General features: G+C 34.4%; 2 protein-coding genes across 2 annotated transcripts; both read left to right on the top strand.

Annotated features, from left to right (window-relative positions):
- Window positions 1-18,021: 18,021 nt before the first annotated feature.
- On the top strand, window positions 18,022-20,473 carry LOC139902188 (lon protease homolog 1, mitochondrial-like). Its single transcript, XM_071884840.1, has 8 exons — window positions 18,022-18,228; window positions 18,368-18,433; window positions 18,890-19,072; window positions 19,170-19,235; window positions 19,381-19,422; window positions 19,962-20,072; window positions 20,203-20,301; window positions 20,384-20,473. The coding sequence occupies exons 1-8, from the start codon at window positions 18,022-18,024 to the stop codon at window positions 20,471-20,473; spliced, it is 864 nt and encodes a 287-aa protein (XP_071740941.1).
- Window positions 20,474-20,546: 73 nt separating this feature from the next.
- LOC139898794 (lon protease homolog, mitochondrial-like) lies at window positions 20,547-21,460 on the top strand. Its single transcript, XM_071881568.1, has 3 exons — window positions 20,547-20,581; window positions 20,738-20,777; window positions 21,096-21,460. Exons 1-3 carry the CDS (start codon window positions 20,558-20,560, stop codon window positions 21,302-21,304), a joined length of 273 nt encoding a protein of 90 aa, XP_071737669.1. The 5' UTR covers window positions 20,547-20,557; the 3' UTR covers window positions 21,305-21,460.
- The last annotated feature ends 2,042 nt before the right edge of the window (window positions 21,461-23,502 follow it).

The raw sequence follows: 23,502 nt of genomic DNA, 5'->3' as shown, positions 1-23,502 counted from the left end.
GTCGGGAGAGCTTGTGCTTCTATCCATTTAGATACATAATCAATGGCAACGAGAATGTATAGATTATTATGAGATTTTGGAAATGGACCCATAAAGTCAATACCCCAGATGTCAAATACTTCACATACTTGAATGACATTTTGTGGCATTTCATCACGTTGACTTATTTTTTCGGCCCTTTGACAAGCATCACAGGATTTGCAAAGAAGGTGTGCGTCTTTGTAAATTGTAGGCCAATAGAATCTAGCATCATAAACTTTTTTTGCTATTAGTTGAGGCCCATAATGCCCTCCTGTTGGTCCTGTGTGACAATGGTTTAAGATTTTACTAGCTTCCTCCCCGAATACACATCGGCGTATTATTCCATCGGGACAACTTTTAAACAAATGTGGATCTTCCCAGAAATAGTGTTTTATATCACTAAAGAATTTCTTTCGTTTTTGGTACGACAATCCTTTTTCAAGGAATCCACATACTAAATAGTTTGCATAGTCTGCAAACCATGGAATTTCATTATAATCTATCTTCAATAGATATTCATCAGGAAAGTTGTCTTGTATGGCCGATTCATTTAGAACTTCTAATTCGGGATTTTCAAGACGAGAAAGATGATCAGCGGCGAGATTTTCTGCTCCTCTTTTATCTCGGATTTCAATATCGAACTCTTGTAAGAGTAAGATCCAACGGATTAATCTTGGTTTAGCATCTTGTTTCAAAAATAGGTATCTAAGAGCAGAATGGTCAGTATAGACCACTGTTTTAGCTAGAACGAGATATGATCGAAATTTGTCAAAAGCAAATACAATAGCAAGGAGTTCTTTTTCAGTAGTTGTGTAATTTATTTGTGCTCCTTGTAACGTCTTACTAGCATAATATATAGGTTGAAATCGTTTTTCAATACTTTGTCCTAAAACGGCTCCCATTGCAAAATCACTTGCATCGCACATTAGTTCAAATGGTAGATTCCAATTTGGAGTTATCATAATCGGCGCATTAGTGAGTTTTTCTTTAAGAATATTAAAAGATTTGATACATTCATCTGAAAAGATCAATGGAGCATCCTTTTCTAGGAGTTTATTCATAGGAGTGGCAATTTTAGAAAAATCTTTTATGAAACGTCTGTAAAAACCGGCATGCTCTAGAAAACTCCTAACTCCTCTAACATTGGTGGGATGTGGAAGTTTAGCAATTACATCTACTTTAGCTCTATCCACTTCAATTCCTTCCTTTGAAATTTTGTGACCAAGAACGATGCCTTCTTTAACCATGAAATGGCATTTCTCCCAATTAAGAACTAGATTTGATTGTTCGCATCTAATAAGCATTCGTTCAAGATTAACTAGACATGATTCAAAAGTATCACCGAAGACTGAAAAGTCATCCATGAAAACTTCCATGCATTCTTCTATCATGTCGTGAAAAATCGCCATCATGCACCTTTGAAAGGTTGCAGGGGCGTTCCAAAGTCCAAATGGCATGCGTTTGTAAGCAAAGGTACCATAAGGGCACGTGAATGTGGTTTTCTCTTGGTCTTCGGGTGCTATTAGAATTTGAAAATATCCGGAAAAACCATCAAGAAAACAATAGTAACTATTTCCGGCTAATCTTTCCAACATTTGATCAACGAAAGGTAAGGGAAAGTGATCTTTTCTGGTGGCGTCATTTAATTTTCTATAATCAATACATACACGCCATCCTGTTACAGTCCTAGTAGGAATAAGCTCATTTTTCTCATTTGTAATGAAAGTCATGCCACCCTTCTAAGGCACGCATTGAACTAGGCTTACCCAAGGTTGGAGATCTCGGATCTCGGGGAGATCTCGTTTAGACATTTTTTGGGAGATCTCGGCATCTCGGAAAAATCTCGGGGAGATCTCGGGCGTTGACTTATGTTGACTTTTTAGTTTTTATAATATAAATATATATAAATAAATAAATATATGTAACATTTATTTTCATTTTTATGAGATTTTACAAGTTAATCAAAGAAATGTGCGAGAAAATTCGAAAAATTATGAGATTTTATGAGAAAATTCGAGAAATGAGCGATAAAATTCGAGAAATCGTGGCTTTGACCAAGTTTGACCCCGTTGACCGAGAAATCTCGGGAGATGGACATCTCGTCTCGTCGGACTTTCAAAAACGAGATCTCGGGGAGATCTCGAGGAGAAATAAGGAGATTTACAACACTGGGCTTACCCATGGACTATTAAAAATTGGATAAATTAAACCTGCATCTAGCAGTTTAATAATTTCTTTCTTAACAACATCTTGCATATTAGGATTTAGTCTTCGTTGGCATTGCACATACGTTTTATGACCTTCTTCCATAAGGATTTTATGTGTGCAATACGAAGGACTTATTCCTTTAATATCATGAATCTTCCATGCAATAGCTGGTTTATGAGCTTTTAGCACAGAAATGAGTTGAGATTTTTCATTTTTAGTAAGAGAAGACGATATTATTACAGGTAATTCAGATTCACCATGTAAATAAGCGTATTCCAAATGGTTTGGAAGTGGCTTCAACTCTAATGTCGGTGGTTCTTCTATCGATGATTTATATCGATATCTGTCTTCCTCTTTTAGCATTTGAATTTCTTCTGTTGTTGGTTCATATCCATTAGCCATAAGTGTAGCTAACATTTCAGTTTCATCAATTGGTTCAGTACCTTCTCCTAAAAAACATTCTCCTGTTCCTTGTAATTCTGGAAATTCTTCTAACAATTCTGCATGTGATTCTATAGTTTGAATATAATAACAAGTATCATCTGCAGATTGCGGTTGTTGCATTGCTCTATCAACTGAAAAGGTAACACTCTCTTCCTCTATACTTAGGGTTAGTTTCTTACCGAACACGTCTATCATTGCTTTAGCCGTGTTTAAGAATGGTCTTCCTAATATGAGAGGAACTTGAGAATCTTCTTCCATGTCCAGAACAACAAAATCTACTAGAAATACTAAAGTACCAACTTTAACTAGCATGTTCTCCATTATCCCTCTAGGATATTTTACTGATCTATCGGCTAGTTGTATACTTATTCTTGTTGGTTTCAATTCTCCAAGGTCTAGTTTAGCGTATAGTGAATACGACATTAAATTTATACTAGCACCTAAATCTGCCAATGCTTCTATTGAACTAAGACTACCCAGAAAACATGGAATTGTGAAACTTCCTGGATCAGATAGTTTTTTTGGTATCTTATTCAACAGCACTGCTGAACAATTAGCATTCATAGTAACAGCCGAGAGTTCTTCCATTTTCTTTCTATTCGTGATTAGATCTTTCAGAAATTTAGCATATCTAGGCATTCCTGAAATCACATCAATGAAAGAAAGATTTACATTTATCTGTTTAAACATATCCAAGAATTTGGATTGCTCGGCTTCAAGTCTCTCTTTTCTCATTTTACTCGGGTAAGAAAGTGGTGGTTGGTATGGTTTAACATAAGGTTTAGCTTTAACTGTGTTATCTTCATTAACCTTTTCAACTACCGGTTCTTTTTCCTTATCTTGTTCAGGTTGTGGTTCTTGTGGAGTAGGAATAGCTTCATCAGAAATTACAGGTATTTCAGGTGGTTTAAGTCTAATACCACTTCTTGTGGTAATGGCTTTAGCTGTTTCATTCCGGGAGTTAGCATTTGTATCACTAGGTAAACTTCCCGGTTTTCTTTCACCTATTAACCTTGCTAGGTTACTTACTTCTTGTTCCAGATTTTGAATAGAAGCTTGTTGATTTCTAAATGCTTGAGCATTTTGTTCATTGGTTTGTTTCTGAGATGTGAAAAACTGCGTTTGAGATTCAACTAGCTTCGTCATCATATCTTCTAAATTTGGCTTTTTATCATCGGTTTGTGGTGGTTTGTTTTAAAAATTAGGTCTTTGCTGGTTGTAAGTATTATTAGATACTTGTTGATTGCTAGGTCCTTGTTGGTTGTTGTATGGAACATTTCGGTTATAATTCTGGTTTTGATTGTAAATCGGTTTTGGCGGTTGATAATTATTCTGATAATTATTTCCAGGCCTTTGGTTTATGTATGAAATATTCTCTCTTTGTTCCATTGTTAGTTCAATACTGAGACAATCTTTTGTCAAATGTGGTCCTCCACATTGCTCACAACTAATTCGTATTGAGTGTATATCTTTAGTCATCTTTTCCATTCGTCTCTCGACAGCATCTATCTTTACGGAAATGGAATCTAAGTCATGGCTAGAATTGGCTCTAGCTGCTTTAGATGATCTAACGATATCTTTTTCTTGGTGCCACTCATGTGAGTGGGAAGCAGTGTTATCAATAATTTTATAAGCATCAGTTTTTGTTTTCTTCATAATAGAACCACCAGCTGCTATGTCGATGTCTTTCCTTGTAGTGATGTTGCATCCTTGGCAGAATATTTGTACTATTTGACAGGTGTCTAAACGATGTTGCGGACATCCTCTCAATAACTTTCCAAATCTGGTCCATGCCTCATATAGAGTTTCATTTGGTTTCTGTGTGAATGTAACAATTTCTCCTTGAAGTCTCACGGCTTTAGATGCCGGAAAGAATTGTTTAAGAAAATTTTCAACTAAAACGTCCCATGTATCAATTGCCCATTCAGGTAACGATTCCAACCAATCTTTGGCTTCTCCCTTTAAAGTCCAGGGAAATAACATGAGATATATCTGTTCATCCTCAACTTCTCTTATTTTAAATAGAGTGCAGATCCTATTAAAGGTACGAAGATGTTCATTTGGATCTTCCTTCGGCGCACCACTAAATTGGCATTGATTAGTCACCATGTGTAGGATTTGTCCTTTGATTTCATAATCTGGCGCATTAATGTCTGGTTGAGTAATTGCGTGACCTTGGCCAGTGCGTTTAGCTCTCATTCGGTCTTCCATACTTAAAGGTTCCAGATTCTCCATGATTGAATTTGTTGAATCTGAATCACTAGAGGATTCTGATTTAATGGTTCATTCCTCAACAATCTCTGTTTGAATGATTGGTGGTTCCGGAGGAAAAATTAGTGGTTCAGGATCTATGAATCGTCCCTGAATATTCTCCGGATTCTCAATTGTGAGGTCGGGTTCAAAAAATGGATTATCGGAAATTTGAATTGGAATACTTGGTCGACTGGATGACGATTCTAAAGAAAAATCAACGGCGGTAATATTAGCTAGATGTCTTGATCGAGTTACAGGTGGTGAACGTACAAAAGGTGGTGAACGTTTTGCTCGGTGCATTCACTGAATATCCTATCCTATTAGTTTTTAAAAAGGAAGAAAAATTATATAAGTTATCCAATTAATAGACTTTTCTGATTTTTCCCACGTTTCGAATAGCCAAAAGATGCAGCAGAGGGGCAGGATTCGTTTGGTCTCAATATAATTGAGTACTGTTTGACTCCAATAACCCGGTCCACGTACAAATCCAACTATTACTACGAACCAGAAAATTTTGATGTCTATCAATTTAACCGCTTAAAATAATTTTTCGTAATTTAAAGAAATTTAGAGAAGAAGTAGAAAATTCTATGTCCTAAAAACTAGAATGGCGAGAAATAAGAAAGAAAAAGAGCGCGTCGGTATTAAAATTGGAGAAATAAGAAAGAAAAAGAGTGACTTATAAAATTTTAAAACACTCGACTAACCCAACCTTATTATTATCACTAACTTAAAATTAAAATTGCAAATTGAGATTACTAATTGGAGTGATAATTGATACATAGGTAAAAGGCGTCGAAAAATAAAAATAAGAAAGTAGCGCGTTGAAACTTAAAAAGGAACTAAAAACTAAGAATTAAAAGTTGCGTCTAAAAATATTAAAGCTTACAAGTAAAACTATATCCCAAATGGCAATAACTTAAAAAGGTACTAAAAAAAATGGCGTCGTAAAATTCTAAAGCATCTAAATCTTAGTCTAAAGAAAAAGCACTTAAGGGATTTTACGGTAAAGCCTAAAAATCTAGAAATAAAAATAACTATGGCAAATACTATGATTTAAAACTAAAAACGAGCGAAAAATACAAATATTACGCTAAAAACAAATAAAAAGAGACAAAATATAAAAATATACTTAAAGTTGTAAAAAGTATAATTTTTATAAAAATATTATTTTTATATTATTTATTTTATAAACTATTAATTTTATAAAGTATTAAAACTAAATTAACTAAAAATACAAATTAAAGAATTAAAACTAAATATTATAATAATAATAATAACCTAGTTAGGGTTTAATTAATAATAATAATAATAATAACCCGTAATTAATGCTGTTTAGGGTTTTACTGTGGCGTGTCAGGTGCCTTCATGCGATCGCATGAAGTTATGCCTTCGGGCTCATGCGATCGCATGAGATTTGATTTTGGACCAGGTTACGGGCTGCTACAGTACGGGCCGAGAGTTTTTATTATTTTTTTTTTCTGTTTTCTGTTTTATATATTTATATATATGTAAATAAAACTTATATATTCTTTTTACAAACTAAAATAAAATTAAAGAAACTTTATAAAACTTATATGTTTAACAAACTCTTAAAAATATTTATATTTTTCTTTTTCTTTTTATATTTTCGAATTTTTAAAACGTATTTTTACAAAAGCGTAATTTTTATAAAAGTAGACTTAAAAATTAATAAAAATCTTTTTTTTATATATTAGCGTTGCGCTTCCGGCGTTTTAGCAGAATTGTTCCCCGGCTGCTGCGCCAAAAATACTTGATGTTCGCGAGGCGTACTAGGAAATAGTGTATATTTTTACTAGGAAATACTATTAAATACGATACAATTTTACACAAGATATTTATTTATTTATAGAATGGATATACCTAAACCTTGCTACAACACTTATAGGCAGTGTACCTAATCGTACAGTAGTGTAGTTTTTAGTAAGTTCGATTCGTTCCACAGGGAATCTTTTAACGCTATATTAGTTTTAATTTATAAAAATACTAATATATATAAGTAATATTATTATTATAAAGGAGGTTTTTACCGTTTAATGACCGGTTTGTCGATTTTAAAACTATAGTCGCAGTTAAAACCTAATTTAAATATTAAATAAATAAAAGACTTAATTTAAAGCGTAAAGTAAATAACGATAATGAAATTGCAATAAATAAAAGTGCGATGAAATAAAATTGCGATAATTAAAAAGTGCGATAATTAAAAGTGCAATTAAATACAATGACAATAAATAAAAGTGCGATAATTAGAAGTGCAATTAAATATGAATATAAAGGAATTATGCTTATTTAAACTTCCGTAATCATGATGTTTGACGTGTTGATTTTAGTTTATTCCAATGGGTTAATTGTCCTTTGTCCTGGATTATTTAATATGTCCGTCTGGTTTTTGTCCATAACAGTCCATCAGTCATAAATATAAAGTGCGAGTATCCTCGTCAAATTATCCTTATACCCGAAGTCAAATATTCCAACTAATTGGGGACTTAAACTGTAACAAGGTTTTAATACTTTGTTTAATAATTACACCAGGTTATCGACTGCGTGTAACCCAAGGTTTTAATACTTTGTTATCAATTATGCCAAGTGTCCTTGTACATAATTTCACCCATGTTTTAATAATTCTAGTGACTATTAATCCATTCCCGTGTCCGGTTAAATGAACGATTATTCGTACATATAAATATCCGGCCCATCGTGTTCGATCGAGTGTATATGGTTATTTATAGGTACGTCCAATTGTAAATCTTTATATTAAAATTAACAAACTATCATTTAGTTAAACAAATATAAAGCCCATTAATAGCCCATAGTCTAATTTCCACAAGTGTCGTTCTTTTGTCCAAACCCCAATTATGGTACAAAGCCCAATTGCTCAATTTTAGTATTTAGCCCAACATCATGATTACTTCGTTTTAAATAAGCATAATAATAATTTAGCTACGAGACATTAATGTAAAAAGGTTGAACATAACTTACAATGATTAAAAATAGTGTAGCGTTACACGGACAGAATTTCGACTTACACCCTTACAATATGCGCTAACATACCCTTATTATTAGAATTAAAATTAAAATTATAATATATATATATAATACGTTGATGAATGAAGAAGGAAAAAGATGTGTTTTATGATCACCAAAAACGCGAGTTTTATAGGCATGTGACCAGAAAAAGGGCCTCATGCGATCGCATGAGCTTTGCCCTTCAAGGCCATGCGATCGCATGGCCAGCTGGGGAGGCTCACATGTGGTTGTTTTCTTCTGCCGACGGTTTATTAATGTATTATATAATATATAAATAATTATAAGAATTATTTAAATATTATATTATATTTATGTGCATAGTTGACTTATAATTTTTAGTCCGTTGTGTCGAGCGTTGAGAGTTGACTCTGGTCCCGGTTCCGGATTTTTGAACGTCCTTGCGTATAATTTAATATCTTGTACTTTGCGTTTCGCTTCTTGTACTCTTGTAATTTCGAGACGTTTCTATCAATAATTGGAACCTCTTTGATTGTACTTTGTACTTTTGAGCTTTTTGGTCGTTTGCGTCTTCAATTCGTCGATTCTGTCTTTTATCTTCACCTTTTATTATTTAAACGAATATTACTTGTAAATATAACAACTGCAACTAAAATCTTATCGCCTTAACAGTTGCTTGTTCAACGCTTTTCTTTACAACCGGACGGTAGTTTACCGAAAGGTAATATACGGAGCAAGTATACTGGATGTGTGCTTTCCTAATACAAGGTTAGCAAGTGGGTGACACAAAACCATAAGTTTTGAGCTAAAATTTTCAAATCTGAAACCCACCAAACCCAAAAAAACATTTTGCAAACACCGGTGAAGGGTTATTCCGGAAAACTTATCTAGGGTAAAAGCTAGATTGAATTTTCAAAAGATCAAATGCTTTCATAAAGATCCAATTTCCTTAAGGATCTAAATTTTTATAGTCATGTGGGACTGTAAACCACAACGTTACTATCATTGTTTATACCGCCGTATCAAAATCACTAATGTATAAAGTGTGAAGAATAAAGAAGTGATTCGTGTGATTTAATTTCAAGTTCTGTATTGATTGAGGACAAGCAACGCTCAAGTGTAGGGATATTTGATAGTGTTCCAAACGAACATATATTTAGTCGCAATATCATCCCAATATGTAAAGTTTTTAGTTGTAATTATTCTATTTTTAAGTTGTAATCGTTTAAATAAATAAATGCGAAGATGAAGCACGAAGATTAAAGAATTGAAGAAAAAGTGCCACAAAAACTGGAAAAGGGTCCTTAAAGCCATAGTGCACTCAAAAGCGTCCTAAAACTGGAAAAAGGTCCTTAAAGCCATATTGCACTCAAAAGCGTCCCAAAAATTGAGTTAAAATGTAACATCCCGCGTTTTTCCGTTAAATTATTTTAACGACCGTCTTTTTTTTTATAGATAATATCCTTCGTTATTTAAATTCGTAGTTTCCGTTGACTAACGTTCATAATATTCCCGTTATTTAATTATAACATCACTCGTTTACTCGAGAGTTTTTAAAATATTCCATGTACATGACTTCATCTTTCTTGATTGGATATCCGAAAACTCCGAGAATACTGGTAACAACCATACCCGGGACACATCTTCGATTATTGTCGAGCCATAGTTATGCTTCCGAATGAATGGCAAATTCTTTCAACATCAGACGTATGTTATACGTGTATACTATCTCGTTTTCGCATAGTTTTATCGACGAACTACAAACTGTTTGGCATGCTCACATCGAGGCGGAAACTTCTCTCGCATTACACTCGTACTTCCGTTTAAGGAAATCATTATTCTAAACTCTCAATGGAGAGAGAGACTCTTCACGTTATACTAGTATTCACCACGAGGGTGAATAGTCCTAACAAACGTTTTCGAAAATCGATAAATCTTCCGCGGCGCGAAATTCTTGGGAAACAGAAACTTGTTCTAACTAAAGTTTTCAAGTCCTGACAAACTTATTCAAATTTATCTTAAGGAAATGTACCTCGTTTCAGATCAAGATCCTCGTTTCACTTCTAGATTTAGGAGTGCCTTACAAAAGTCTCGGGACCACGTTTAGACATGAGTACCGAGTATCATCCACAAACCGAAGGACCAAGCAAACATATGATTCAAACCTTGAAAACCGTAATACGAATTTGCGTTATCAACTTCAAATTTACTTGAGAAAAGTATTTGCCTTTAGCCGAATTCTAGTACTACAATAATTTTCATTCGAGTATTAACGCCACACCTTTCGAGAACTCATATAGCCACAATTGTCATTTTCTAAATTGTTGAACCGAAGTAGTTGACATGCAAACCACCGGACTCGGACTCATTCATGAGATAACCGTTATGATCGTTCAAATCCAAGAAAGGCTCAAGGCGGACCGTAGTCGCCAAAAGAGCTATGCCGATGTTAGATGTAAACCTTTCGAATTCCATGTGGGAAACCACGTAACGTTAAAAGTCGCACCTTGAAAAGGTGTAGTCCGTTTCAGAAACATTGAAAGCTAAATCCGCGATATTTTTAATCCTTTTGAAATCTTGGGGCGTGTTGTGCCCGTTGCTTACCGCTTCAAACTTCCGACTCAAACAAATTCCGTTCATCCTACATTCTATGTATCAAACTTAAGGGCGTGTCTTGCGAAACAAGAACTTGTTATCCTCTTTGATGAACTTACTATCAAAGATAAACTTCACTTCCTAGGAGGACCGGTTGAAACTATAAATCGTGAAACCAAACTTTAAACTAACGTAAAATCCCGACTGTCAAAGTTCGTTGAAATGCCCAAGGAAGTACCTTCACATATCCGTAGAATTTGCAACGCAAGGTTTCGAAGAAGAAACAACAACTACTACTTCCAACTAAATTTCGGGACGAAATTTCTTTTAAGGTGTAGGTAATGTAACATCCCGCGTTTTTCCGTTAAATTATTTTAACGACCGTATTTTTTTTTTATAGATAATATCCTTTGTTATTTAAATTCGTAGTTTCCGTTGACTAACGTTCATAATATTCCCGTTATTTAATTATAACATCACTCGTTTACTCGAGCGTTTTTAAAATATTTGTTTGGTTAATTCCCGCACCCGCTTTCAAACTTGAGGGACCAATATTGCCAAGAGACCAAAGGTGTGACTAGTCAAATGGTCAACACCTTCCTCATCCATTCATTCATCCACCTTCTTCTTTCTTTCTTACTTTCTTTTTCTCTCAAGAACACAAACAAGAATTCATCATCTAAATTCGGTTTAGGGAGCTAGCAACAAAACAAATTACATATTTGGAATCCTCTCTTCATCCTCTTCGATTTGGTACCAATTTCATCCATTTTGGGTAACTTTCTAAAATCACTAATTTTCTTTAAATTCGTGTTTTTGACTTGAAATTGTGTTAGTTAGTGTCTATGGCTCGTGTATAATATGAATATATGTTTTGTTTGCTCGATTTGTTGATTTGGAGTAACTAGTATGAACTTTGAAATGGGTGTGCTTAATCTTTGATTTTGGATGATTAAATGTTGTTTAATTGTTAAAGTTCATGTATTAAATGTGTTACTAGCATCATTAGCTTCAATTTGATGTGTAGGTTGATTAAGAAAACTTCAAAAGCATGATTATTGATTTTGAGATGTTTGACTAGGGTTTGATAGTTCTTGACATGAATTTTTGGATGCTTGAATGCCATGGAATGTTAATTGTTAGTGTTTAGTTGTAATGTATGCCTCATTACCTTCAAAACGGCATATCATATGTGAGAATTGGATTCCCGAAACTTAAAATGCATTTGATGAACTTGAAACTTTGAAAATAAACCTTTTGTGATCACTTGACGAGATTTCGGTTATTGTAATTGATGTTTTTGCTTGATGAAAAGTAGTTAGTTGTGTTCTTTGTCAAATTACCTTTCTAGCGATATAAGATACGAGTTCTAAGTGTTTACGGTTTGTGTTTTGTGTTTGTTTGAATTTTGGATTGAGACTTGAACATTTGGGACTGGCCAGGCACCAGCACCCGGCCTTTGCCGCGGCGCGGCCCTTTCCTGTCGCGGCGCGACATATAAGGGGGCCAGGTTCTGACCTCCTTGTCCCAAATGTGAAAAATGTTTGGCCCGTTCTAGACCTCCGATTCACATGAGACTTGTTCTAACATGCTTATATATGAATAAAAACCTCAGAAAAATAGTTCGGGACCCGACCCGACCCCGTTGACTTTTTCGTTGACTTTGACCAAATTTGACTTTTAGTCAAACTTAACAAAACACTTATACAATCGTTCTAATCTTATTTTATACTTGATTCTTGCATGAAACTTGACAACGTGATTCACATGCTATATAATCGAGTCGTAATGAGCCATAGGACTAATTGAACACATTTCGCCCGACCTTGTGACGTAACCGGTTAATTAATACAACTTACTTGTTTAGGTCAAGGCTAAGCAACTATCATGCACACGTTTACTTTGTGAAGTACTTTTATACTCGTGCACTCGAGGTGAGATCATAGTCCCACCTTTTCAACAACTTTTATACTTTTAAATCGTGGGCTGAGAAACATATACTTTGTTACATCTTATACTACTTACTTTTATGTTTTGAACACAAGTCCGATGAAACAAACATTCTACAGCGAGTTTAGAACAAAAATCCTCAATTCGATTATCATTAGTTACACTTGCCGGGTGTAAGCGAGAACTTATGTTGTATGGATCCATATGGGTTTGACAAACCCTCATTCAAACGGTTCGCTACCGTTTACGAATGGAATATATTTTCGTGAAACAGTGTATGTTCTAACACTAAGTGATGGGGTTCTATGGAAGGAAATGTTAAGCATTGATAATTGGGTGCTCGCGAACCAACTTTTGGAATGCAACTTTTGGATGATCAATTTATGGAAATACTAAATCTTGTGGTTCAAAATATAACTTTTATTAATACACCTATGATTTCACCAACGTTTTTCGTTGACAGTTTTCTATATGTTTCTCAGGTTCATACTTGGCTATTTGATACATGCTTCCGCGTACTTTCATACTTGCTTGGGGTCGAGCATACATACATACACTCTGATTTCTTGCTTGGAGTCAAGCATACATACATACTTACGCTATTTATAGCAAACCGTGATTTTAAACTAATTATGTCGCAAGTTATTTCATTTACACTTTATAACTTTTGTACACTTAAACTTGTTGTCGATCCTTTTGGTAAACCGAACTTTGCAAGTCTTATACGTTTTAAATGAATGCGACATAATTTTGGTCAAACGCGTCTCATATAGAGACTATAACCACGCAACGGGACCTAAGTTAACGGCGCCGTCAATGACGACTTTGTCGGGTCGTTACATAAAAGACTTGCGCGGATTTTGGGAGTTAAGGAAAATAATTTTTTTTGCAAATTACAAATTGCGAAACGCAAAGTACAAGATATTAAATAGTACGAAAGGACGTTCGAAAATTCGGAAGCAGGACCTGAGCTAACTATCAACGCGCGACGCAACGGGCCGAAAATTATAAGTCAACTATGCACAAGAATATAATATAATATATATATATAATTATATAAAATTATATATATTATATTATATAATAAATAAATAAGAGCCGCCCACGTTTCAAATGAAGAATGTGTCCTGGACAGGCTGGCCATGCGATCACATGGCATGGCCTCCTTAATCCCATGCGATCGCATGGCAGGGAAAGGCTGGCCACATCTATAAAAGGCGACGAATTTTGTAGTTTATGTACACCAATTCAATCTCTTTACTCCCTCTGTATAATATATATATATAATATATATATATATATATATATATATATATATATAATATATGATATATATATATATATATATATAATATAGTGTAGTTTTATATTAGTTAGTTTTGGGTTATGCAAAGGTTAATTTACGGGTTCTAAAGTCAAAATTCTGTCCGTGTAACACTACGCGATAAATAATCAATGTAAGTTATGTTCTCCTTTTTAAATTAATGTCTCGTAACTAAGTTATTATTATGCTTATTTAAATTGAAGTAATCGTGATGTTGGGCTAAAAATATTAAAGATGAGGTAATTGGGCTTTGTACCATAATTGGGGTTTGGATAAAAGAACGACACTTGTGGAAATTAGACTATGGGCTATTAATGGGCTTTATATTAAATTAATGATACCTCGTTAATTTAATATAAAGGTTACAATTTGACGTATCTATATATAACCACATACGCTTAATCGGATACGATGAGCGGGATATTTATAAATACAAATTATTGTTCATTTGACCGGACACGGGGATGGATTAATAGTCACTGGACTCATTAAAACAGGGGTGGATTACATTCAAGGGTAATTGGTGTAATTGTTAACAAAGTATTAAAACCTTGGATTACACACAGTCGATAACCTGGTGTATTCATTAAACAAAGTATTAAGACCTTATTACAGTTCGAATCCCCAATTAGTTGGAATATTTGACTTTGGGTATAAGGTTAAATTTGCCGAACATTTTATAATTATGACCGATGAACTATTATGGGCAAAACCCAGATAGGTTTCAATTACATCCAGGACAAATGACAATTAACCCTGGGTAATAAATAATCAAAACGTCAAACATCATGGTTACGGAAGTTTAAATAAGCATAATTATTATATTGTTATTTATTTTACGCACTTAAATTATCGTCATTTATATTTTGCATTAGGTTTTAATTGTGACTTAAAATATAAAACCGACAAACCGGTCATTAAACGGTAAACCCCCTTTTATATATTATTATATATAATTATATATATTTTGTACAAATATTGTTAATTAAAATATAGTGTGAAATAAGCCATCTCCCTGTGGAACGAACCGGACTTACTAAAAACTATACTACTTTACGATTAGGTACACTGCCTATAGTGTTGTAGCAAGGTTTAGGTATATCCCATCTGTAAATAAATAATTAAAACTTGTGTTATTTGTATCGTATTTCATAGTAAAAATAATAACTATTTCGTATACACCGCTGCACACATCAGGGGACAACTTAGAAATGTCATAGGTTAATTGGGAAACCATTTTGCTACCTTTTGATCCGGGAGGGGGGGGATGAGGTGTTAAATATTGGGTCCGTTAAAGGAAAAAACCAAGCTTTAATGGGAAAATGGCCGTGGTGGTTTAGAATGGAACCTAATTCTTTTTGGGTCAATATTATAAAAAGTATTCACGGGAGGGATGGACGGTTGGGTTAAGTCGATCCTAGCTATATTTCGAGCAAGGGGGTCGGGTTGGAAAAATATTCAAAAAATCGAAAAGGATTTCAGCAAACTGGGAGTTAGCCTTCCTAATTCTTACGTAAAAGTCGTGGGAAATTGGGAGGATACGTAATTTTGGAATGATATTTGGCTTGATAATTATATGTTGTGCGAGAAATTTGGAAGACTTTTCAGGTTGGAGATTCACAAAAATGTAAAGGTTTCAGACCGGGTCAAGCAGACAAATGAGGGATACATATACCATTGGGACTGGTCCAGAATACCGAGCAGACGTACAAATGATGAATTCAACGATCTTCAAAACATGCTGACAACATTTTGATTAGCGGATAGGGAAAGGATACCTGGTTATGTTCATTTAGTCCAAATGGAATCTTTACTTCGTCTTCTTTGTTTGCTTTATTAAATGATAAGTTATTGCCTTCTCCTCATCCATGATTGGCCACTTTGCGCAACCCATTTCTACCGTCAAAAGTTGGGATTTTTTTGGCGGGCAAGATTGGGATGGCTCCCATTAAAGGTGGAATTAGATAAACGAGGTGTTGACTTGGACTTGGTACGGTGCCCGAATTGCAACAATGATATTGAGTTTGTGGACCATATGCTTCTTTATTGCCCAAAAGTAAAAGAGCTATGGATTCGCACAATACGTTGGTGGAATTCGGGTTGACCTTTTTACTCGAGTAGAGAAGTTCTTTTCCTAGGCAAGGTCTCGGCAACAAACCCGAACGCATAAATTAAAATTTGACAAGCAATTGAATGAGTGTGTGGTTATTTGATTTGGAGGAACCGCAATCTCATGGTTTTCGAAAAGATAAGTTGGAGTGTACCAATGGCTTTGAATGAAGTACAAGTTTAGAGTTTCCAATAGATAAGTAATCGCTCGAAGAAAATCTCGTTGGATTGGAATATTTGGCTATCAAATTCGAGCACCTATGACGACCATGCTTGAAATTTCGCGACACAGTTGACGACCATGCTTGAAATTTCGCGACACAGTTCGTATACGGGAATCCAATAGTTTCCTTTTCATTGTTTCATATCGTTTTCCATGTTTTTTGTGCTAAGTTTAAGGCCTGGGCAGTTTCACACACTGTTTCGAGATGTATTTTTGCCTATGCATATTCTCATTACATGTATGACATATTTTTGCCTTTGACCTTGATTATAATAAAAACTAGTCCGGATCGGCCCGCGCGTTGCGGCGGGAGCTTTCGGCCTGCGTATTCATATTTAATGTAGCGTTGTGTATTTACAGAGGGGAAAACGAGCCGTGTGTTAAGCGCCGTTGTAGGTGTCGTCGTCTTCAGTGTTTTTTAAAAAGTATCCGTTTCGAACGTAGTTAGTTTCGTTTTGTTGATAAAATTATTTCGAGTCTAACGGTGCTGTCGGAAAAATTTAACTCGCATCGAGGAGGAAGATACAGGTTGTCGTTGTGTTTAGAGTTTTTTAAAAAGTGCCCGTTTCAAACGTGGTTAGTTTCGTTTTATTCATAAAATTATTTCGAGTCTGACGCCGTCGTCGAAAAAATTTAACACGTGCCGAGCGGGAAGATACGGGTTGTCGTTGTGTTTAGCGTTTTTTGAGAAGTGTCCGTTTCGCGTATAGTTAGTCCCGTTGGGTTCGGAAGATTTTTCCGAGTTGAACGGTGGTCTCTGAAAATTTTAACTCGTACCAAGCGAAAAGATAGAGCCCGTTATAAATTCAGGAGAATTAGTTTCTTATATTTTAATTAAATTACATATTTACTTTTTACCTCTAAAAAGTGTAAAGTTGAAGGGCTGTTGTTGGAATTGGGGTGAAGTTGAGAGGCCGGTTGTAATGTAAACGCAAAGTCAAAACTACACTCAAATATAACTAAAACTATAACATTTATAATCACTTTTAGTATATAAGATAGGTTAATTGTAATAATTAATTTTGTATTTTTATATTAGAGTTAAGCGATTTACTACCCCACATATGTATTTTTATATTAACTAGTCCGGATTCAGCCCGCGCGATGCGACGGGGGCTTTCGGCCTGTGTATTCATATTTAACGTAGCATTGTGTATTTACAGAGGGGAAAACGGCTCATGTCTTAAGCGTCGTTATAGATGTCGTTGTCTTAAGCGTTTTTTAAAAATTGTCCGTTTCGAACGTAGTTAGTTTCGTTTTGTTCATAAAATTTTTTGGAGTGTAACGGTGCTGTCGGTAAAATTTAACTTGCGGCGAACAGAAAGATACGGGTTGTCGTTGTGTTAAGCGTTTTTTAAAAAGTGTCCGTCTCGCGTATAGTTAGTCCCGTTGAGTTCGTGAGACTTTTTCAAGTTGAACGGTAGTCTCGAAAAAATTTAACGCGAACCGAGCGAGAAGGTAGAGCTCGTTATAAATTTTGGGGGAATTAGTTTATTTTATTTTAATAAAATTATATGTTTACACTTTCTACTCCTGGAAAAGTGTAAACTTGATGGGTTGTTGTGTAAAATGAGCCAAATTTGAGAACTAATTTTAGTGTGAACTCAAACTCAAAACTACAATTCAAATCGATTAAAACCCAACAACAAAATTTATTATGTATTTTTCTAGAAAGGAAACATTAGTACACATGCCAAATGTTTGTCTCTGTTTTTATCGATTTATTAGTTTATTACACACGTGCCAAAATAAATTATGAACACACGCGTATAAAACAATCATTTTGCTCACCTTTTTCTCATTTCTTTTCCGTCTCCATTCCTTCCACTCAAAAACTCGAGAATACAATTACACACTAATTTACAAAAACCCTAACCCTAAATCCCTAATGTTGAAGGCGTTAAGGTCTTCTCCAAGAGTGCTTCGTCCTGTTCTAGGGTTAACAAACCCTAGCTTGTTACAAACACGTTTTTCAGGTTCGGATTCTAGTGATGGACCCGGGTCGGAGTGTGTTCCCGCTGTTGAAGAAACTCAATCGAAATCTGCAGCGCCAGTTGCTGCTACAGTTATGAGAGTGCCACTTGAAATTGCTAAGGTTTTACTATTTCTTTACTTTACTTGGTGTTTGATTTAGTACTACAATTTTATGAATATGTGTGTATTCAGTTTACAGAGCAAATAAATAAATACTCCTATTTTTAATTTGTGTAATTTATGTATCTCTAAATTTGCAGGTGTTAGCATTGCCATTAGCACATAAACCCTTATTTCCAGGATCTTATATTCCAACATATGTCAAGGTACTCACATTTTTCCTTTGCTTTGCTTTGTTTTGCTTTTGTTTCTGAATGGGATTCAATAGCTCTTAAAGGCTAGATTGGTGTTTTATTTAGTATAGGACTAAAAATGAAATCAAAACAAAGGGGGTTTATATGAAATTGGTAGAAAAAGTGGGGGTGCGTAGGTTGTTTTTCTCCGACAAAGTCTCCTTATAAGTTCAAATTATTCCATTAAAAGAGCTTAAAATCATAGGAAAACCATAATTAATCATACTGAACCCATATATAAATACATGTAATCGAAATTAGGTCGTCGGAGGCATGTGACCCCGTCTCCACCACACTGAATCTGCCCCTGATGCTAATCCCATCCCAAACCCCATTGAAGTTTACTTGTTTTGTTTTGTTCTGTTTAACATAAAATTTTGTATAATAATGTGTTATTATAACTTCTACTTATATGGTTATACCTTCCAGGATGCTAAACTACTAGCTGCATTGTCTGAAAATTTGAAAGGAGAGGTTCCTTATGTTGGTGCATTCCTTGTAAAAGCTGACCCAAGATCTGAGTTGAGTGGCTTAAATATAGAGAAAAAAATATATGAGTTTAAGGGCAAAGATTTGTTTAATCGTCTCCATGAAGTAGGTACACTGGCCCAGGTACGTGTGATGCGGATAATGTTAATTAGTCGTGGTAAACTTGTATATATTACTATGTATGTATTATCAGTGATAAGTTTTTGGTCTTTTTAAGTAGATTATAGCAATTCAAGGAGATGAGGTTGTTCTTATGGGTCATAAGCGGCTTCGGATAACAGAGATGGTGAGTTGATAGTTTCCTTATGTACGTATATTAGATATATTTGGTGTATATATATATATATATATATATATATATATATATATATATATATATATATATATATATTTCCTCTGTTTTTGTAATGTAACTATTGCATTTTAAACAGGTCAGTGAAGATCCCCTTATGGTCAAAGTGGATCATCTTAAGGTACCATTTACATGTATCCTAAATACATGTAATCTCAATTTGTCATTTACACCCTAATTGTTATTGTGTTTTTTCATTTGACTTTTTGGATTTTAATTTTTGGGTTGTTAGAATTTGAAAAAAAGATTTTAGTTTTAGTTATGAAGAAAAGATATGTAATCAAGTGTTGGTTTTGGTTTTGTTTTGGTTAAATTTTTAGGATTTTTGATCTTTACAATGGTTGAAGATGAAGCAGGTTAAAGAAATTAGGGTAATAAGTTACATAAGGGACTAATGAAATTAGGGTTTACAAATATGAGGACTAATAATGTAAATGTCTAGAAATGAAATTGAGGTGACCTGGAAGGTTACTTGTTATAAAAGGTTAAATGCATACAATAGTAGTGATTTAAAAGTTGAATGCATACAATAGGAGATTTGAAAGTTGGGTGCATACAATAGGAATTTGGTAAAAGTTAAATTCATTTGTAAACAATTTTCTCTAATATTTTTCATCAATATTACTGTTGGGTTTATATTTTTGTATATCTGTATTTCAGAATTCAGCATACAACATGGATGATGATGTGATCAAGGCAACATATTTTGAGGTTGTAAAAATCCTTAAAGATGTTATGAAGACACATCCTAGTTGGAGGGATCTTGTTGAGGTTTAGCACTTTTTTCAATTGCATCTGCTTTTATCATATACGTATAACTTATTGAGAAGATTAACCAAATTACGGTGCTAACTTTTTTTCTCCATATAATAATGGCTTGGATTTCATATATTTTTTACAGCATATTGGTGATTTGAATTATCCAAGAGTAGCAGACTTTGCTGCTACAGTATCTTTTTTGGACAAACTACAATGTCAGCAAGTGCTTGAAGAGCTAGATGTAAGTAACATTTAATATTCCATAAACTTTTTCTTTTTTTGGGTGCATATGATTAAAAATATCAACATAATTGTCAATGTAGGTGTACAAACGGTTGATACTAAGTCTGGATCTATTGGAGAAAGAAATGGGGATATATAAGATTCATGCAAGTTCTGATGACTTCTTTTAACACGCATATTTAGAAATAAAAATTAGTTCTTTATAACGTTTTAATGTTGTCCTTGCTTTTGTTCAGGAATGCATAGTAAAAGAGATGGAGTATAAGATTATCATAAAGGTGGCTTCTTAGTTTTATTTTTCTCTTTTGCTGCAATTTATGTTTGCACCATCTTTCAAATTCCTCTGTGTCATAAGCAGTGGCGGAACGCAATTTATGACTCATAAGATTATAAACTTGTCAGAATATTTAATGATGGATGTCATCTTGTTGCAGGAATTAGGGGTTGACAGAAATGACAAAACGGCACTCATTGGTAACTTTCTTGTTCACTTTTATAAGATGTGGATGCAAGGTTGTAGATATCACTAATTGGGGATTAATCTGACTTTTAACCTATTTATACCCATTGACCGGTTCATATGACTTTTAACCTATTTATACCCATTGACCGGTTCATATGATCGATTTAGGGAGGTTACCGCCTGCTTCTAAAACCTATTTTAAAACCCTGTGTCGGGTGCATGTAAATCTTATATCATACCCTATAACTACTTATGAAGTGACTGAACGTTTTCTGTATAGTCTTGAGTTATTTAATTTGATCTAGACAATAAATTTGTTTTTGTTGCAGATAAATTTCGGGCTAGAATCGATGCAAACGAGGCAAAAATCCCACCTCATGTTCTACAAGTTATGGAAGAAGAAATGAAGAAACTACAAGATTTGAAAAGCATTTCAACAAAATTCATTAATACATGTGATTATCTTGGTTGGTTTAGTGATTATCTTGGTTGGTCGACTGCCTTACCCCCCAGTTGCTATAGCCCTGTTAGTAAGTAGGGGAGTAAACATGCTGCTGCTATTACTGGTCTGTAATTAAACATGTTTTAGGTGGACCTTTTAGTTGAAGATTATTGAACCTTTTAGTTGAAGATTATTGAACCTTTTAGTTGGAGCCATTTAAAATGGTGTTTGGATTAACATGCTGTTATGTTACTGGTCTGTAAACATATTTTGTACATTTGGCATGTAGCAAGCTAGACTTCGCATCAACTTTTGTGAATATCAGCAAACTATTCAAAATGCTCATGACAAAGGCATTATTGTTGTACTGTACAACTCAGTATAAACGAGTTTATAATTTAGAAGCGTAGATTCGATGTCATAACAGCTGATTTATAAGTTTCATTTTGATATTTGGCCTCTTACTCGATCTCTGATGCTACCCTAGAATCCGCAATCGTATAGAAATAGATGAATATCAGAAGTTTTGTGTTAAAAACTTATCGGCAGACATTAATATTCAGCAAAACAGATGGAGTTGCATGTGTGTTATAATATATTTGGGTAGACATATTTTGTTGTTTATTACCCTGATCAGATGTACAATGTATATGAGAACATTATGTTATACATAGTAGCCACTGAGTTACCCAATGAAGCACACCAACTAGGTTCAATTCCTGGCTATGCCAAATTGTTCAAAAAGAGAGTGTGACTAGAGGGTGCCCGCATAATGCGCAATTCACCCGGTACCAGGTCTCGCGCTCGGGGGGCTTGATTACCCGAGGTTTTACCTTCTATCGGGGAGCCAATGTGCTCGTTCATAGGCGGGTTTCCTCGCTTACCCAAAAAAAAAAAAAAAAAAAAAAAAAACGTGTTACACTTATTTTTGTCCCGCGATGGTAGCCCAATAATTGAAGGACTATGATGCGTAAAGAGGATGTTATGAGTTCAATCTCATCTCCATGTGACGTCTTTTTTTTTTATTATTATTTTGGCAAAGAAACGAATACTCATACAGAAACGAGGCCGTTTTCCTAAAGAAAACGCCCTCAACATGAAACAAAAGGACAAGGAGAGAACGGGGGAGCTCGAACCTAGAAAGCAACAATCTAAACAAAAATTATCTAAAAACGAGCCTCCCTTACAAACATATAAACTAAACAAAAACCGAAAAATACACGAAAATACAAGGAACGAAAACAACCCAAGAACACAAAACGGCCTAACAACAATCAACCTTGAGGACCCGCCCTTTTAAATTTACCATTGATCGTCTCTTTAGTCATATGAGTTATGAGGTTTTCTTCTCTCATATTAAATGTGGGACTGTTAAATGGATAGTGTTTATGTTTATATATATTGGATTATTTAGCATGTGTTCTATAAGGGCCCGTTTACTTATCTAGTTCAAGAGGGTTGAGTACTTGCTTAATCCTATTTATATATATGTATCCTGCATCTATAATGATACACAATAATATTACGCCCTTTACGATTCTCTCTAACATGGTATCATGAGCTAAAACCCTAAACACCCTCCCCACCACTTCAAAAAAAAAAAAAAAAAAAAAAAAAAAAAAATAAAAAAATTACGATCAACCATCATAATAATTGTTCATAGTCTGCAAAAACAATCACCATCAACCCATCAATATATATTGATAGATCCCATATTCCAAATAAAGCCAACTATCGATCACTCTGTTATAAAAGCAAAGACTCCTTCAAAAAGATTATTTAAATTTCTTTTTAAACACCCTCACACACTGTTTTTTGATCCTCACACACCCTTTTACCCTATTATTAGGGAGGATTTCAAGTAAATTGGTGTGTGAGGATCAAAAAACAGTGTGTGAGAATCATCCCCCTTCCTTCAAGGTTGGTTTTTCTATTTAATTATTAAATTCTCAAAGCACTCTGCACCATTCGTACATGTGGAGCCTTAGTCATCTCAACAACAGCCAAATTGTGTGATTTCGTAAATAATAATAATAATAATAATAATAAAGGATATCGACATTAATTGTGTGATTTGCGCTTCTTTTTCAATCACATATCAATTAATTAATTTAATTGATTCTTTACTCCACACATTATTTTTGAAGATTTCATTCAGAGCGTTGAGTTCGTAATATTATCCAAGCCCAACATCAACAATTTATGCAAGCCCAACCGCATTTTTCAGCCCACGGAATTATGCAGGCCCAACAACAGCAACACGGTATTTGGCCTACAACCTTTTTCAGCGGCCT

Source organism: Rutidosis leptorrhynchoides, chromosome 3 (assembly GCF_046630445.1).
Source record: "Rutidosis leptorrhynchoides isolate AG116_Rl617_1_P2 chromosome 3, CSIRO_AGI_Rlap_v1, whole genome shotgun sequence".
NCBI classification, from domain to species: Eukaryota; Viridiplantae; Streptophyta; class Magnoliopsida; order Asterales; family Asteraceae; genus Rutidosis; species Rutidosis leptorrhynchoides.
Note: the sequence above shows the minus strand (reverse complement) of the source record. Positions and strands in the feature narration are given on the sequence as shown.